Source organism: Geospiza fortis, unplaced genomic scaffold (assembly GCF_000277835.1).
Source record: "Geospiza fortis unplaced genomic scaffold, GeoFor_1.0 scaffold683, whole genome shotgun sequence".
In the NCBI taxonomy this organism is placed as follows: domain Eukaryota; kingdom Metazoa; phylum Chordata; class Aves; order Passeriformes; family Thraupidae; genus Geospiza; species Geospiza fortis.
In genome coordinates this window covers 86,402-103,934 of record NW_005054547.1, presented here as the reverse complement: position 1 = coordinate 103,934, position 17,533 = coordinate 86,402, and the positions used below count along the sequence as shown (strand labels likewise).

The window sequence follows — 17,533 nt, the reverse complement described above, 5'->3', positions numbered from 1 at the left end:
AGTTAGTACCTAACAGTAAGACTTTAACTCCGATATTTAAACTAATTTTTTCAGCTATAGTCCTGACTGAATGGGAAACAATTTTCTTGTTTTTGAGCTTTTTGTCATTGTCCCAGACCTGTGTACCAGCAGGAAACATAAAGATCAGATACCTGTTAAAAGAAATGTTGAATATGACAGGGAAGTATTTTGTGAAACGAGATGAAAACCATGTGATTATTTGAAAGAGGAAGATGAACTGGGGAAGGACAGAAAGCAGAAATAAGATGACAAGGGGAAATTGGATCTGGCAAAGTAATACTTAAAGGATTATAGGAGAAGGATAGAACAGTTCTGTATTCACTGCAAATATACATCCCATTAACAGGCAGAAAATAAAGGAAAACACTTTTATCTAAAATTAGCTTACAGTACTTCTATCAGCAAAAGCCTCTAGTCCTCACAAAATTTCTTTTCATCATTTGCACAGCCTGTACTATGGGCCAGTGTTCCCATGAGGACATTTATGCAGTAATCACACGTCAAGTAAACTAGATGAGGATAGTGATTACTTTTAATGACTAATTACCTTTGCTTAACTGAAGTGACAAGCAAGTTACAAGAAGAGAAGTTTCTAATCAAAACACTATCATACATGAAAAACTGGGCTCTGTATATTTTGTTTAGGAATTTACAGACATTGGGGGATTGGTTTAGGGTTCTCTTTAGAGATGCAATGAATTGTTCGTTGCCTGGGGGTTTTTTATCCTACAGTTGTTTATATCAGTGCAGTGAGGCAGGCCATAGATCAAGCTGAATGACTCACTAAGAGAAAAAAATAAAAGTGCAGGAAAAAGAGGAAGCAGAGGTGTCCCACCAATGTCCCCCTGCCAGAGCAGCACTTTACTACAATTATCACTGACTTCAGAGTCAGAATGAGAAAAAGGTGTCTCCATTTTCTCTACAAAGTATGGCCTACAAGGATGAGCTTTGCAAACAAGTCAGGGTGGGTATTTGGCAGCAGAATGTTTAGATCTTCTTCAAAGCATTCCTCGGTCTGCTCTTAAGGATGCAGCTTGTCAGACACAGAAAAGTATTGAAAAGGCCAAAACACAGCATTAAGGAACTGGTAAGTATGCTGGTTTTAAGCCAACAAATAAGTTAATATTACTTTCAAGATGTAAGTTTTGGAAAAGTCATTTAAAGAAATGAACACATTAAAGAATTTAAATTAAGACTGCACAATCTGTTTGATAAAGTATATTAAGATTGGTTTGCTTTTTTAAGGACTAAATTTGAAAAATATTTTTTCAAATTAATAGCTAACCTATCTTGAAAAGAAATATATAAATATCTATTCAATCAGGTTACTATCAAAGCTATTATTTTTTTCTATCTTTACAAGTTGTCTTCTGTGAATGTCTTTTTTATTATATGCTTGTTTTAGAAGGAATTTAGAATTAGCATATTTATCAGACTTCTTTTAGATTTTGTTTTTTAAATGTTTCAGTGAGTTAAATACAGAGCAGTGTAATATTTCTGTAGCTAAGAAACCTACCCACAAACCTAGTGCATAATCATAATCTGCCAGAATATATTTGTATTTTTCTGTATTCTCTTTTGAAACAAAAACTGCTTTAAAAAATGCACAGCACAGCTTGTTTCTGACACTTCCTTTTACTCCATAGTCCTGAACAGCTTTGCTGAGACTTCATGCAAATTAAATACTTCACCTTTGGTACTGATTTTTCAACTGTTCACTGACTTAGTCTCTCAAGACAAAACCAGGGTTGTGCTAAGCAAAATTTGTGACCTAAAACTATATGGTACAGTTTCAAATACAGTTTGTGTTATCCACATGGATTTCAGACCCACAGTGTTCAAAAGCACTTGAATGCTCCATACTGTGCTGCTGCTTTCCACAATTCCAAAACTTCCAAAGATCAGACGAGTTCTTTAGGCAACACACAGCCCTCATAGATAATATGAGATTTCTGTTTATAAGATTTCAGAGCAACAGATTGCTTTCCAGATGGATTTTTCTTGTGCCTACAGAACACATTGCTTATTTTGCAAACTGGCAAGGAGAACAAATTATGATGATGCTTGCAGCAAATGACTTGCTCTGTATTGCTCTCCACAGGTCACTGCCTCCGAGGATTTCCCAGGACTGAGACCAAAAGGAAATAGCCTGTCTCAAATAGGAGACATTCAACATGTTCAAAAAGGATGCATTACTTTTCAGGCCAGAGAGTCTGTAATCAGCAACATTTTCCCCTTAACAGTTAACCATTGAAATGCTTCTGAAATGCTTTTTTTTTAGGTGATTTGTGTTGTTGTAGTATCTGTTTCATTTTAGATGTCACAATTATGTATAATGACTGTTGCACATATTCTAAGAAATGGTGTAATGATCACTGATGATAAAGAATCCAGTTTCCTTTGTGCTTTCTGTTTTATAGTTGTTGACAACATCTTTTCATGTCCATAGTATTTATGACAGCTCTTCTCATGTGTATTACTTGGTGTTAATAGCATATGAGTTCACACAGTATAGTCATGGAGCCAATAGTATCATAGAATAGTTCTGGTTGGGAGGGACCTTTAGTGGTCTTCTAGCCCAACCTCCAATCCACCAGTAGCACCCTCCTCAGCTGTGACACTTGGACTGACAAAAGGCAATGCATTCCCATCAATATTTTCGGAACTGCTGCTGTATTTGAACACTCTCTGCTCCTGTACACAATCCACAGCTGGCAAACCAAGGTGGGACACAGTGCTCAGGCAGCATAAATGGACGCCCAGCACAGCCATCCTGCTTATTGCCTTGATAGGTCAGCCTAGGGGAACCCCTCACATGGGAATCTCCGTGGCACTGAGGAGACCACTGCAAGACCATGTAAATGGCACTTACACCTTAATGGCACCTACATCCCACTCTTCTTTTTCCTTTTTAATGTATTTTCTTGAATACAAAGTATCTTCTTAATGTTACTGAGATGTCAATAGATTACATCTGTCATTAATTAATACTAACAGGAACAGTAAGTGGCTTCTCAAATTTTTGTTGATACTTTCCATCCTGATGTGATACTATTCTATCTTCTAAGATAAGCTTCTGCTCTTAAGAAGCTGTCAATTAAGGTAACTGTGGGAAGGCTTTGTGATGTGTGTCAGATTTCATAAGTTAAAGCCACTACTTGATTTTCACTTCTGAATAAAGAGTTGATATCCTGCTTAACTTTTAAAGTCCTATTTGAAAATCTTTCTGAAAGTCCTGTTAAAAATCTTTTAAAGTTCTGTTTGATACTGCTCTACATTTCTCTTCCCTTTTTACCAAACATGTTGTTCCAAGCATGTCAGTTTGAGAATATTCCTCTGTCTGTTATTAATGAAATAAGAATATTGATTTCAGAAGAACATATTAGAACAGTGTACAGTGTGTGGTGGTCTCTATGAGGAGCAGGTGGAGCCTACTCCAGGCTCTTCCAAAATCTCAAAACTCTCCTTCCCTTTATATTGTAGTTAAAAATGAGAAGGTAGAACAATGGTCCTGTTTTGCTAAAAAACCTAACACAAGCAATTTTTACCAGCTATAACAGCAAACAATTTAGGTGCAAAATAGACTTTTGTAGATAGGATCTGCACCATAATGAATACTTCAGTTAGTGTCACTATCCACCTAAGTAGCTAGGAAAGGCTGTTTTATTTTCTCAGCCACTGTTCTCTTTAAAAAATGGATAAGAATTGACAGTATCTTCCTGCTCTATCAACAAATATGTTTTCTCACGGTGCACTGTGCAAGGCTTTATAAGAAATGCAAGGAGAAAAATAACTAAAAAATCAAATGTTTAGGTTTTTTCTTTTTTAATTAGCCCATTATTAAGAGCTTTATACAAATTTGAACAACAAACAATTTCAGAAAGCCCTTTGCAATGTAGACTCTTTTCATTTCAGCATAAATCCTAGTTAAAAAAGATACTTCACAAAAATAATCATTTGTTCTAAATGAACAGGATTGATTAGCCTGTAATAACTCTGGTAATCTAGTTAGTGAAAAACAGAGTAAGCTAGGGAAACTATTACTGGTGTTGTAATTAAATTACTGATCAGAAGGACTATGTGGCTGGTGACTGTTTTTCTCAATTTACCTCCTAAGCATCCCAGCAGTGGGAGATGCATCAGCTAAACTGCATACCCTCCTAATCACTTTTTTTTCTGCCTTCTGCCTGTAAACAATACGTAGGTTTGAGTTTACACATAATTTTCCAAGACATACAGTCATCTCAGAATATTCATGTAACTTCTAGTGTTTGACTTACAAATACAGAAGGACCACCATTGTGAGCAACAAAAAGGGTTTATACCTTCACTATCACCACAAAACTGTGAAGAAAACCTTTTCACTCCCAAGAGATACAAAAGCATCAGCAATCCTGCACTCCTTTGTGTGCTTTTGAGGCTGGAAGTTGAAGTACATTTTAAAGGGAGGAATATGAATCTCAGAAAAAAATTTCCCACCTAATCTCTAACTGCTTAATGTTTTTACAGGAATTCTGCCAATATTTTACATGCAGTGGTAATAGTCAAGCACTTAACATATTGTTGGCACCAGCCAGCAGTCAGAGGCAGCTCTCCATAGAGAGGATAAAAGACTGGAACAGCTCACACAATGAAATATGAAATAGACTTCTCTGTCAGGTAGGAATATCCCGGTATCACTACATCACTAGTACTCTACTATTGTGACTTGCCAAAACAAGAATATGTTCAAGAGTTTGCTTTCAAAAAGACAGTAGCGTTGTATTTCTCCCAGAAATAAATAATTAAAAAAAGAAGCAGTGCCAAGAAATCACCGGGGAAAAAAAATTAACACAATCAGCTTACTGAGCTATTCTTTACCTGCAGATTTGTTCTAACTTTGGACGAAACCAAAAAGTGTAAAAAAAAAAACAATAAAAACAAAATCTAAGGTAAAATTAACATTTAGATGTGCATTTGTAATATGAAATAAAAAACTCGTGAGGAAGTTTTTCCTAGTGCAAAGAAAATAAATAGGCAGTTTAGGAGCAAACACAGCTGAAAGCAATTCTAATACCAGTGAATGCTGAATGGCTGCTGCAGAAAATGCACTGAAATTTTGCTTCCCACTTATCTGTTATTGAAAGGTAATAACTGCAGGTTACACTATATCAACAAAAAGCATTTAAGAAGAGAAAGGGAAAGAAAAGTTTAGAAAGTGAGTCTCCAAGAAGGTGTCACCGAAGACTGGGTCAAACTACGTATCTGTCTAATGCTGTACTCTTGAGAATTCCTTCATTCAATGAGAAAGAATTGCATTTCAGTCATTAAAAAAGTAATCAAAATGGCTAATTTGTGACATGTATACAGCTGTTGGCACTAGTTTAAGAGGCAGGGGAGTTTTAACTATTAGGTGGTTATTGTAACACTACAGTAAGTAGGCACAATTGCAAGTGCCACACCTTGTGTATGAATAATTTCAAAACGTGGTTCTTTGTATGAGCAGATGAGGATTCAGGTAATATATTCCATCTCAATTTCCAATTCATACTTGAACAGCTCTTAGAAAAACACATATTAACTTGACTGTGCTGTGGTACATTGATAAAAGCTTTAAAAATTGCAGATGGAAAATCTGCTTGTTAGCATGCCAAATCGGTGTCAAAAAAACAGTCTCATCTCACTATTTTTGCAACCTTTTTGAGACAGGTAAATGGGCAAATGGCAGCATGGTGAAACAGAGCATTCACCATGCAGTAATAATGACAAGTAGTAAAGGAAAAATTGGACTGTCACCAGCATTTAATGTCATATGAAGTAATGGCATTTACTCCTTTAAGGAATGTAAGCATCAATTCCATTAGGGACAGTTTGCAGCCCTTTGTGGAGAAGGTAAATATTATTTTCTGCATATCAGCTAGCACTCTAGTGGTATAGCAGTGCAAGATGGGATCTTCTCCAAATAAGTTCAGACATGCCTTTTACTGCACCGAGAAATTGGAAATCATTTATCCTGAGAGAAGCATTTAAATTTCCAGTATAGTCACTAATGGTAGGTGCCTCTGGAGATCTCCAGAGGGAGATTTGGTCTGCCTAATTTAGACAGGCAGACATAGGAGTATCTTCTGCCATGGCAAGATTTCCTAAAATGAGGAAGACTTTATTTAACCTGTAAATACAAGCTCCAAGTAATGTCTATTACTTTCAAAAGCAGTATTCTTTTGAGATTCTCTTTGGAAAGAAGAAACACACTGGAAAGACCAAGGTCCAATTGCCTGTAATCACAGCTCCAAAGTATCATACTTACTTCATAACCTTAGTATTTGTACTTGCAGGAATGATGAATTAATCACAGTTTTAAATTATTGGGGAAGAAAGGAAAATAACTCCCATTACTATTTACACCACATGAAACTGACTTTGCTTATCTTGATTACCTATTAGAGTGATAGTTGCAGATTGTAGTACATAAAATGATATGCACTGAACCCATAATTTTCCTGCCAAGAAGATAAATGAATGAGAATAGTCCATCATTTAAAACTCTCAAAAGTACCAGTCTGTACAAGTAAGGAGTTTTGCAGAAGAAGGTGACTTTTTCAAGCCATATTCAGCACTGACTGGTTCATTTCAGGTCCTGTAATTTCACTTTGTTGTTCTGAATATGAACCTGTGGAGTCCAGGGCACAGATTACAGGCATTGGGGTCCAACAGAATCAAAAACTTCTATTGATTTTTTGGTGAATCCAGTATTTACAGAAAAAGGAGGATTACTGTGAGCCTCTCACAAAGGAGAACTGCCCAGAAACCACAGCCTGCTGAAAAGAGATATTGTCACTTCTGCCACCAGGGGTTGATTTCAGGGGTTTAAAGTTTTTAACAGGGGACAACCTGGAAAATACAGTTTAAACACTGGATATTTACATATTTTAAAGCAAATTCTTTGCTTGGGATTTTTATGTCTTTGTATAACCAACAGGAAAAAATGGAGGAGATGCTGAGAAATCTGTCTGTTTCTGTATGCAGGGCAGATTGGTCTTGATTTGTTTTCCTAAGTTAACATTAAATGTGAGCAGAAAAAGATCTCAAAAATATCTGCCCTTTTGCTATTTTCACCCTGAAAATTAATCAAAGTATATAATTTGTAAATTTCAGAAATTATTGGTTTTGAAAAACTTCACTAATATGTTTTACTCCTACTAAATTAGCTATTTAAAATTTTGAAGTTCAGAAATACAGCTTGGATAGTGTGTTAGGTTTAAGTACGACTCTGTCTGTCTCTGAGGCATCACCACAATCCATTTAGCTCCCCTTATTTTCTGCCTCATTGTAAGCTTAGTATGTGATTCATCTTTTTTCATATCACACAGGACAAAAAGGTGATCTTTTGTATTTCAGTCTCTAACTTACACTCCTCATCTTCTTTTCCCAAACAGTAAATGGTGAAGAAGAAAGCTTTTTTTGCAGCTTCTTCAGCTGGGGAAAAGCAGTTATATGTCAGGCCTCTAAGGATTTTGATGCTCTCTTTATCCCTTGACCCTATTTTCATACTCAAAGCTACAAGGAAAGAAACTATCCCAAGAAAATATACTTGAAGGTTGGTAAGCATTTCAGTATGTAAATTGTATGTCCTTTTCCCCGAGATCCACTCAAGTCTTTAGGGACAAGGGCAAGTAAGCTCTCAAAATGGAATACTTTATAATGGAAATATTCAATTCCAGTCTTTTAGGTACTCATTCAAGGAGAAAACAACACAACTTCAAGTCTCTAGAGGAAACCAACACAATAAACTATATAGAGCAGTTTTAATATAAAAGGAGGAAAACACTCCTCATAGTTGGAACTTACCAAGTAATATTTAGAAAGTTTATCTTTGTATAGTATTTTGTAGTTATTAATTAAACCATGGCATCTCTTGTAGTGAAAATTGCATTGATTTTTCCCACCATTGTAGATGGCATTTTAATAAAGAAGAGAGACAAAAACATTGACGCTGAAGCTGGAGGGATAAAAAAGATATTTCTTTTAAGAAGGAAAGAATAATGATTGCCTTTGAACTTCTCCCAGAAAACAACACTACTGATGGAAAATAAATTTTTCTGGTTTTTTTTCTTTTTTTCTATTTCAGCACTCTTTGTTTTGTTGTCAGAGGAGAGTTATTGTTCACAATTAGAGATATAAGAACCAAGAGGTTTCACCGTGAAGCTATCAGTAATATTTCAACTCCAGAAACCATGTAGAAAACTGTACTTAAAACCTGTCAAGAGGATGTAAAAACAGAATTAAAGCAACTCCTTAGATGGATATAAATGCACTAGGCAAGGAGAAGACATTTAATATCTATACTTCACTTGCTTGGGGAATGGGGTAGAGAAGGGAATTTGAGACAATAATAGTGAGAAGCTCCATGGCCGCCCTAAGCAGCCTCTCCTTTTACCAGTGCAGTGAAGAGGAGACTGGGTTAAATGGGTCAGTGACAAAAAATGCCTGTAGAACCTTTCTGGTCAGTGAGCCTTCAGATCAGAGTAACTACTTGTATTTTTAACTGAAATACAGAGCTTTTTTCTTCTTTTTTTTTTTTTTCTTTTGTTGTTGTCAAAATAACTGTTGTCATGTTGTCTTCAACAGAATTATGCTTTTGTCCTCTAGTTCTGACTATCTGTGCATATAAATGTGGCATGTAACCAGAGATACCTGTAATCCTGTAAACCTATTGCAATAATATAACTGTACAGAACCACATTGGAATTGACTTCCTTGTAAGCCTTAAATTTAGTAAGTCACAGATATGCACACCAGGTAACTAACACCAACTCATTTAGCAGGCATGTGATTTTCATTCAAACTTCCTAGTTTTTCTATCTGCCATCTAAACAAAAAACCTCAAAGCAATACAAGTTAAGAAAGAACCTAGATTTAACAAAGAGGGAAGAGAGAAATTATGTCTTATTGTTATGTAAACATATGCATCCACTTAATATCCCTAAATCATCCCGCTGGTGCTTCTATATGCTTACTTCAATGCCGAGCTGTGGTACTTGCAGGTGCAGATGGCCGAGCTACCAGAGCCTCACTTCCTACACTTATCTGCCATATGCAAGCCTTTTAACTAAATAATTTTTAATAACTGAAGTGAGACACAGAGCAACTAGTGTTTTGCTGTGGATGTGCACTCAGCAGAAACTTGAATTAACCTTTATAGTGCAGTAAATTAATACTTTCATTACTAGAGTGATAGTTAGAACTATACTGTATCCATAGGAAAAAGCTCCTTACCTGAATAACATGTTTCAGCTTGTCAATAATTTGGCTTATTAGAGGATCTGTTCCCTTCACTTTTACTTCTGGATTTGCAGACTGAGCTTTGATTCCACTGCCAACCACACGGTGCGTATAGCTAGTTTAATACAGAAACACACATAAAAATGGTTTAGTAACTTACTCTACTCTCAGTGAGTCATCTTCTAGTTTGTATTATCTCTCCTGGTACCAGAATACCTCTTGAAGGAGATGCATTAATTTTGTGCACGTTTTTCACAAAAAAAGAAATACAAAAAATTATAATTATTACATTCCACAAAGTTCTGTTATTAATTAGCATGTTAAGTTTACTGCAAACTTCAATAAGGAAAGTTATCTACATTTTGTAGCATGAAACATTCATCCCTGTGCATGTCTTTTTGTGTGTGTGCAAAAAGACTGTGCTCCATTTTGATTTTTCTAAACACAACAACATGATGATTGCCTTAATGTGTGACATTTCAAGGTCTTAAAACAAACTCTAGATTCCATATACACTGTATGTTCAGAAATAAACCTGAAGATTTTTACTGTTTTTGTGAGTGCATGCACAGACAGAATATGTATTGAAAGATAACAGCCACATTTTGCATTAATTATTTAGCATTGCATAAATTATGTAAGTAAGAGTAGGCCAAACTGTACTTGATATATAGATATATAAAAAGAAGTAAAAAACAGATATAAGCTGATTCAAAAAAGAACTGCTTGAGTAAGCAGACCATTGTTTATAATACATCAAAACTCAAAATACAGCAAATAAACTAACCCCCGAGCAGGATTCTGTAGCTTATTAAGAAGCAATTCTTCATTCAACTTACCATATTATACGTAACACTCAAGTTATGCAAGAAAAACTGAATATCTACCTTCTCATCACAGATACTGTACTTTATGCAAATACTCTCCATATGCTATATTTTTTCAGTGTACTCTATAAGAGGATAGCTCTATAGCTCTCTGTCTCAAAAGTATTTTGCCAGCTGTTATGCTGTAAGGAAAAGAAAGGAAATAACCTTATCAGAGTAAAGAAATATCTAATTCCTGCCTGTTAGATCCACATATAAGCACAGACAACACTGCATATTCAAATTTTGCAGAATTTGTTTTATGAAAAACATTACATGTCCTCTTAGCTCTGCGGAAAAGCTTGCATATATGCTAAACAATGAATGCAGCTCAGTAAAACAAGGTTGCCACATAACAATATTTTGTCCTTGATCTTTACTTAAATTTCACCCTAAATGAGATTTAGGATATTCCTGGGGAAGTGTACATAGTGAATAAATGAATGGCTCATATTCTTGAAAAGGTGTTACTTTGATTTACAGCAGACAGTTTTTTGTGCTGCCTTGTAGCAATGGAGCCATTTGCCAGCTTGAAGTGATGAGGAAAAGCTTTGTATGTGGAGGTGTGTACAAAATCCAGTCTGCCTGCTAGTCTTGGGCCATTGTTTAATGCAGCGATTTGGGCTGGGTCAACAAACGTTCTGATAATTCTAAGTGCGAAAAAATTAAACATAAAAACCTTCAAAAAATTTCTTTGGCAGTCATTTGTATAAAACAAAATATATAAATAAATAAGGAATTAATTCCAGCTGAACAATGCTGCAGTGACCAGCAAAAACAACTGGTTTAACTCAACATACTAGATTAATGCAACACCAAAATTTCTCTTCACACCATAACACTATAAAAATTCTTGAAGGTTATGTCTATTCTTTTAATCCAGTGGTCTTGCTCTGTTTCACAGCATGCAAAATCTGTGTTCTCACTGTCACTCAGAATTTTCCAATTAACACCTTTTTTTCAAATGCTGCAAACCCAACTATTGCACATTTTCCTGTGAACTGCGTAACTGTGAAAAAGAATACCCTCTTTTCTTGATTCAATGATACTCATTTCTCTAACCATGCAAGAAGAAATAAATCATGCAGAAGCTGAAAGTTCCCTAGACTACAATTTTATTAGTTTCACTCACCTGAGAATTATTTGGCAATGACTCATTCAAGACTGACTATCATTTATTTTTCAGCTATTTCTACAATGAAATCAGAAGTCTTGCACAGCTGGTATTTGTTGTAGGACTGACTCCTTTCTTTCACATGAGAGAAAGTAGCTGGGAAAGTAATGCTGTCTTGAGAATGGACCTGATATTAGGAGTTTCAGTCATGTTCTTCAACCTCATCAGTGTCAACTTTCTCTAAATTCCTCTTCACTTTTTTTCAGTTGAGAGTGGGGAAGGGTAAGAAGCTGAAGCAGAGGTGACATGCATTGAAACAGTGACAACTAGCACACTAGTGCTTGATAACACCAGATCTTTAGGTCTATTTGCATTAAACAAATTTTTGGATCAGTAAGTACTGGTAGTAACAACCTTGGTATTACTTTTTCTTATTTCCCTGAGCTGTTTAGCATATTTCCACCTTCTTTCTCACTACTGATCCTTCTCTCACCAACAGCTGACATGATCCTTTCCAGGGTATACAGAATGAATTTGTTATTTTCCCTGCTTTCTGCTGCCTGCAGGTTTCCTTATCCTCCATTTTCAAACAGAACAGTACACCTTTCCACCTAAAGCCTTCCCAAGTACACTGACTACCCCCAAACTCTTCAAACCTTGCTTTGTGAAAACTGACACATTTCATCCCATTCTCCTGACATTTTTGTCTGTTACAGGCTCTAGAAGATCCCAATTAACATACAAGTTTATGTCAATAAAGAAAATACCAATCCTTATATATCAACACTTTGGACCCAGTATTGGTATAATCGCTACACATTCCACAGTTTTCTGGTTCATCAAATTTACTAGATACTTATCACATTCCCAACTTGACACTTAAAGGAGTTGATATTTTTCTTCTTTAAAAAATCCTCACACTTTTGAAGTGATGAGTTGTTATTCAAGCTTTGAAATGATTTTACTCCTTTGAGAGTTTTTAATTTTACATTCCAAGACTTCAGTCTTGAAATTGATCCTCCAGGTTCTGGATGTGAGTTCTCCCCCAGGAACATACTGTAACCATCACATATGGAAAATGAAGAGCTGGATTTCAAAAATTAAGATTCATTTAAATGGAATTCAATTTGGCAGAATATTTTGCCCAAAATATATTTGGCTTGCTTGAAAAAGCAAAGCCCAGGGGTGGCTGCAGGAGTGGTTTCTGGGACAGGATGCCAGAAGCTTTCCCCAGAGCAGAGCCAATGCCAGCCAGCTCCAAGATGGACCCACTGCTGGCCAAGCCCAAGCACGTCAGTGATGGTGGTAGTACTCCTGTGACAAAAGATTTAAAATGGAGAAAAAACTGCTGAGCAAGAGGAGGTGGATGAGATGAACTGAGAACATGAGAGAAACAGCCCTGCAGACCCACACGGAGAGAAGTCTATGCCAGAGCAGGTTTGCTGTGAGGTGACCCTTGGAAGAACCCACACTAGAGAAGCCTGTCCCTGATGTACTCCACCCTGTGGAAAAGACCCAGCTGGAGCAGCTCGTGAAGAACTGCAGCCTGTAAGTTAGAGAAGTTCATGGACAACTGACTCCCATGGGATGGACTCCGTGCTGGAGCAGGGGAAGAGTGTGAGGAGGAAGGAGTGATAGAGACAGTGTGTAATGAATGCCCAAATGTGAGTACACCCAATGTATTGAAGTAAATTAATTTGCACGGTTTCATTTTTCTTGTTATTAACCCGTATTAAATTTGCTTTCACTGCAAGGTGATCCAGCTTTGACCAATTGACATTAAAAACTCTCATTTAACTTTGAGTTTGTTGTAACTATATGCTCTGACAAGTCATAAGGCAGATTGAAAACCTTTTTCTTTCTTTGGGTGTATAATAAGGCATTGACAAAACCATATGAAATATTGCTTTATTGATTCTTATCATAAAAGTAAGATCATGAAAGTCAATATTGTTTGGTTTAATCTACTGTTTGTCTGCTTGAAATGGTATCTTTTGCCTACAAAAATTATAAATTACTCATAAGTTGTTTCATACTCCACCTAATTGTGTTTAATTAACAAATGTCTAAACCTCTAACATCTTCAAGTATTCTACTGTAAATTAAATGATCTGTTGAAACTAAACAGGCTATTGGGAATATGAGCTTGATACACAAAACTTCATCCCTGTAGACTCACATTTACATGCAAAATTTGTTTCCCTTTATTTGGGGATGAGGGGAAATATAAAAATCTCAGACTCTTGGTTTGAGAGACTTCATTCATTTTAAGTTTTTAATATGGCATTAATCACTTTCTGTTTCTCTAACTCCTAATGTACAAGTAATGGGAAAAATATTTTAAGGATCCCCACAGAGGTAGTATGACTTAAGCAAGTGTTGCTCAGATTTGAATCCTGGGGAAAAAAAATGACAAATTTCTTGCTAGTGAAATAATAGACCCGCCATCTGTGCTCATTTCTGTACAAGCATGGTAATGTATCACATCACTTTAATAGGCAGACTTGGTCCCCAAGTACTATTCATTTTCATCAGCATTAGGAAAAAAACCCAAGAACTAATATATTTGTATTCTATAAACATGTTTTAAAATGATGAATAACAAGGTGCCCATTTTCTGAGCTCAATATATGAATATTCATCTAAATTACCTATTATTCTCTATTGTATTTATGAATACAATTGGTGGGGTTTACTTTTGATTCTCTCAAGATCTCTGATAAAAGAGAAAATCATGCTTTATTTGCTATCACCAATTCACCAATTTCTTGGTACATGCAGTTGGAAAAGCTATTAGAAGTAATAAATACATAAATTCTTGTATGATTCAGCCCTTTTGGATGTGGTGCTTCAGGAAGATCTGTACATGTATATCCCTCCAGCACAAAATAATCTGTATTACATATCTTGTGATGACAACTAATACATCATGTTTATGGTCAACAACTGATTATGATTTTCCTTTTCGAGCTACTTTTAGGCAATCTGACCATGTTTCAAGTGGGAGATTAAAGTAATGAAAGGTGTACTATGACAGAAAAGTTATTGTGCAGAATATCCCTACATGCACTGGCAGTCAAGCCTCTCCCAAGAGACCTGGTGATATTCTACACTTTAGCAAGTTTAGCTGGTCACTCCATCCTGATGTATCTCTTCCAACTGCTACCATCACCACCTGTCACAGCTTTCTTCTGGTCATCAGTGGTGTTCCTCAGGAATCAGTGCTGGGGTTCGTCCTCTTGAACGCCTTTATCAGTGATTTGGAGAAGTGGCTCAAATACAGCCTCAGTCAGTTCACAGATGACACCAAATTAGGTGGGATTGTTGATCTGCCAGAGGGTAGGAAGGCTCTGCAGAGAGATCTGGAAAGATTCAAACAATGGGCTGAGGACAATGGCATGAGGTTCAGCCAGGCCAAGTGCTGAGTCCTGCACCTGGTCACAGCAGCCTCATGCAGCACCATAGGCTCAAGAAGTGTGGCTTGAGAGCTGATCATCAGAAAGGAATCTGGGGGCGCTGGCTGATGCACAGATGAACATGAGCCAGCATGTGCCAAGGTGGCCAAGCACTGATTGTCCCTCTGTACTCAGCACTGGTGAGGCCTCACCTCAAATCCTATGTTCAGTTTTGGGCAAAAGGACATTGAGGTGCTGGAACATGTTCCGAAAAGGGAAACAAAGCTTATGAAGGATCTGGAAAACATGTCTTATAAAGAGCTGCTGGGGAAATTGGGCCTGTTTAGTCTGGAGGAGACTTGGAGGGAATCCCATTGCTCTCTACAACTACCTGAAAGGAGGCTGCAGTGAGAGTTTCTTCTGCCATGTCTCACGTGAAAGAGGAAATGGCCTCAAGATGTGACAAGAGAAGTTCAGATTAGATATAAAAAAAAGCCCAAATCACTGAAAGAGAGGTTGGGCATTGGAATAAGTTGCCCAGAGAGGTGGTAAAGTCATCACCTCTGGAAGTGTTTGAGATGAGTCTGGGGGATATGCTTTATGGTGATAAGGCTGCTATTTTGATGGTGGGACTAGATGATCTTAAAGGTCTCTTCCAACCTTGATTATGATTCTGTGTGATTCTTGTGCTTTTCAGTGCCTGGGACAATTGCCACTATCAAGAGCTACTCAGGAATCTCTGCATTAAGTTGTCAAGTTAGAGGGTCATGAAATTGAGACGACTGTTCTGGTTGTGAAAGGCTCACACAGGGCTACATTGCCTTACCCCTGAAAAGCTGTGTGTGTCAGGTAGTCACACAGCTGTAGGACATTCAGTGGGGCCAGAGCTGCTGCAGCTGTACAGAGACACTGCCTGACAAAGCTTGTTTTGTTAATCACTTTGTGGCAATAGAATTCTCATCTTAATTTGTGATATTTCATCTCAAATGAGATCTTACTGCATTAGAGTAATCTTCATGACAGTAAACAGAAAACAACCACAAACTCCTCATCTGGTAATAATGGAGAAGTCTCTCTCCATCCACCTAATTTTCTGCATCTGAAACCAATTTGGTGTAAATGATGCAATGCTGGCTTTCGTCTGCTTGAAGTAAGCAGTGAAATGCTAGAGAACTCTTTTTAAAGTGTTTGCTTCTACTGGGTTCTTTGAGAAGATCCAGATGATGAGACTATATGCTCAAGAGACCAAACAACTTTTAAAATAGTATATTTATTTACCTTCCCTGTTTTCATATCCTTTAACTTCCATTAATACAGTAACCAAGCTGCAATTTCTGCAGAATGTTCTCTCCTTTGTGAAATGGACTTTCTTTTTTGTATCCACTAGTTTTTAAAAGTAAGTCTTCATGTACTGGTCTTGTTAAGGGATTTGTTTTGTTCAGCTTCTCACATTAATTGAATTCCAAATTACTTCAGAACTTAGCTTGTCGGCACTTACAAGTTTCGAGCAAGCACCTGTATTTATATAGTCTCACTGTGTTTAAGAATGGTAAAATACCACAGTGTGCCCACTACATTTTGTTTTATTTCAGACATGGGATATGATTTTTAATAACTCAGCTTGCTTGCTTTATGATTGCTGATAGTTACTGGGGTACACCTGCTATTGTTAGCATCTTCATCATGGCTGGGCATTTCAAAATTCTGGGTAATGCTAATTGAGAAATTAACAATTACCTGAATACAAGTAAAAAATAAACATACACTACAACAAATGAGTAAGAGTGTTCAGTGGTGTAAATCTTAATTACCAAAGATGAACAAATCAAAGAATCACTGCAATAATAAGAACTACCTGGGACTTAGACAGATATGCTGGCTATTTTTTAGTGTTACATAGTTTTTTAAGAGTAGATATTGCAAAATTAGCTTCAGAAAGTTTGTAAAAAATATCTTAACACCTATCTATCAGAGACAGTACTTGTAGTTACTCCAGGGCAGATCCCATTTCCCCTAGATATTTCCAGTACATTTTAATTGATAAAAAATGCAGTAAAATAAAATATAAAATAAAATGTATTTGAATTTTTCAATGTTTTCAGACCTGAAATTTAGTATATGTTTAAAAAAAAAACAGATTGCATATACACTTGTTGAACATGAAGAGTGGAATAAACCAGAGTAAAGTTGTACCACTGTTTGTGCTTCAGAAAAAAAATATGCTCCTATAATTATTTAGGCTAAAACATGTCTTTAAAAAGATAGGTATATAATTTTTTATCATTGACCAGACCTGCCTTGTTAAAGGAAAACAAAAAATAGCAGATTAGTCTTAAGATTTTTCTACATTTGAAGACTAAGTAACATGTTTTTGAAATAGTGTTTTTAAAACAGATATTCCATTTTAACATAGCTATTTTAAACTAGGTTCACATGAATAAAACAACATTGAAGTATATAATAAAATATTATAGAGTCTTTTAGAGTATTTATTTCAATGAATTTCCAAGTGTGGCCAAGTCCTGTTTTTTATTTTGTACAGTACAAGATCTTTTATCATCAATAATTTCCATTATGTTCTAATCCTACAAAATATTTTTGTGTTCTTCTAAAGCTCATAAACCCCAACATTCCATCACGGCCTTTGTTTGAACACTAAAATTTTTGAGAGAATTCTGTATGCTATTGGAAGCCAATTGGTCAAAGTTTTAATGTCGGCTGTGTCTTTCAAAAATTAGTTCTTAATAGGCCTTAAGAAGTGCTAATGATGTCCTGAAGGCTTCCTTGGGTAGACAGGTCTCCCTCTAGAGACTTCCAAAAGCATCAACTGGTCTCCAGTTGCTATGCATGGAACATGTATTTAGAAGGGTTGTTTT

At 36.3% G+C, this 17,533-nt stretch overlaps 1 protein-coding gene across 1 annotated transcript in view; it reads right to left on the bottom strand.

Annotated features, from left to right (window-relative positions):
- The window catches only part of LOC102040008 (glypican-5-like), a gene marked incomplete at its 5' end in the record, with an annotated part of 468,677 nt that overhangs the window by 378,783 nt on the left and 72,361 nt on the right, over window positions 1–17,533 (bottom strand). The window contains one exon of the mRNA XM_005429439.1: window positions 9,277–9,397. Within this exon, the coding sequence (XP_005429496.1) occupies window positions 9,277–9,397 (121 nt within the window). The remainder of the gene's footprint in view (window positions 1–9,276; window positions 9,398–17,533) is intronic.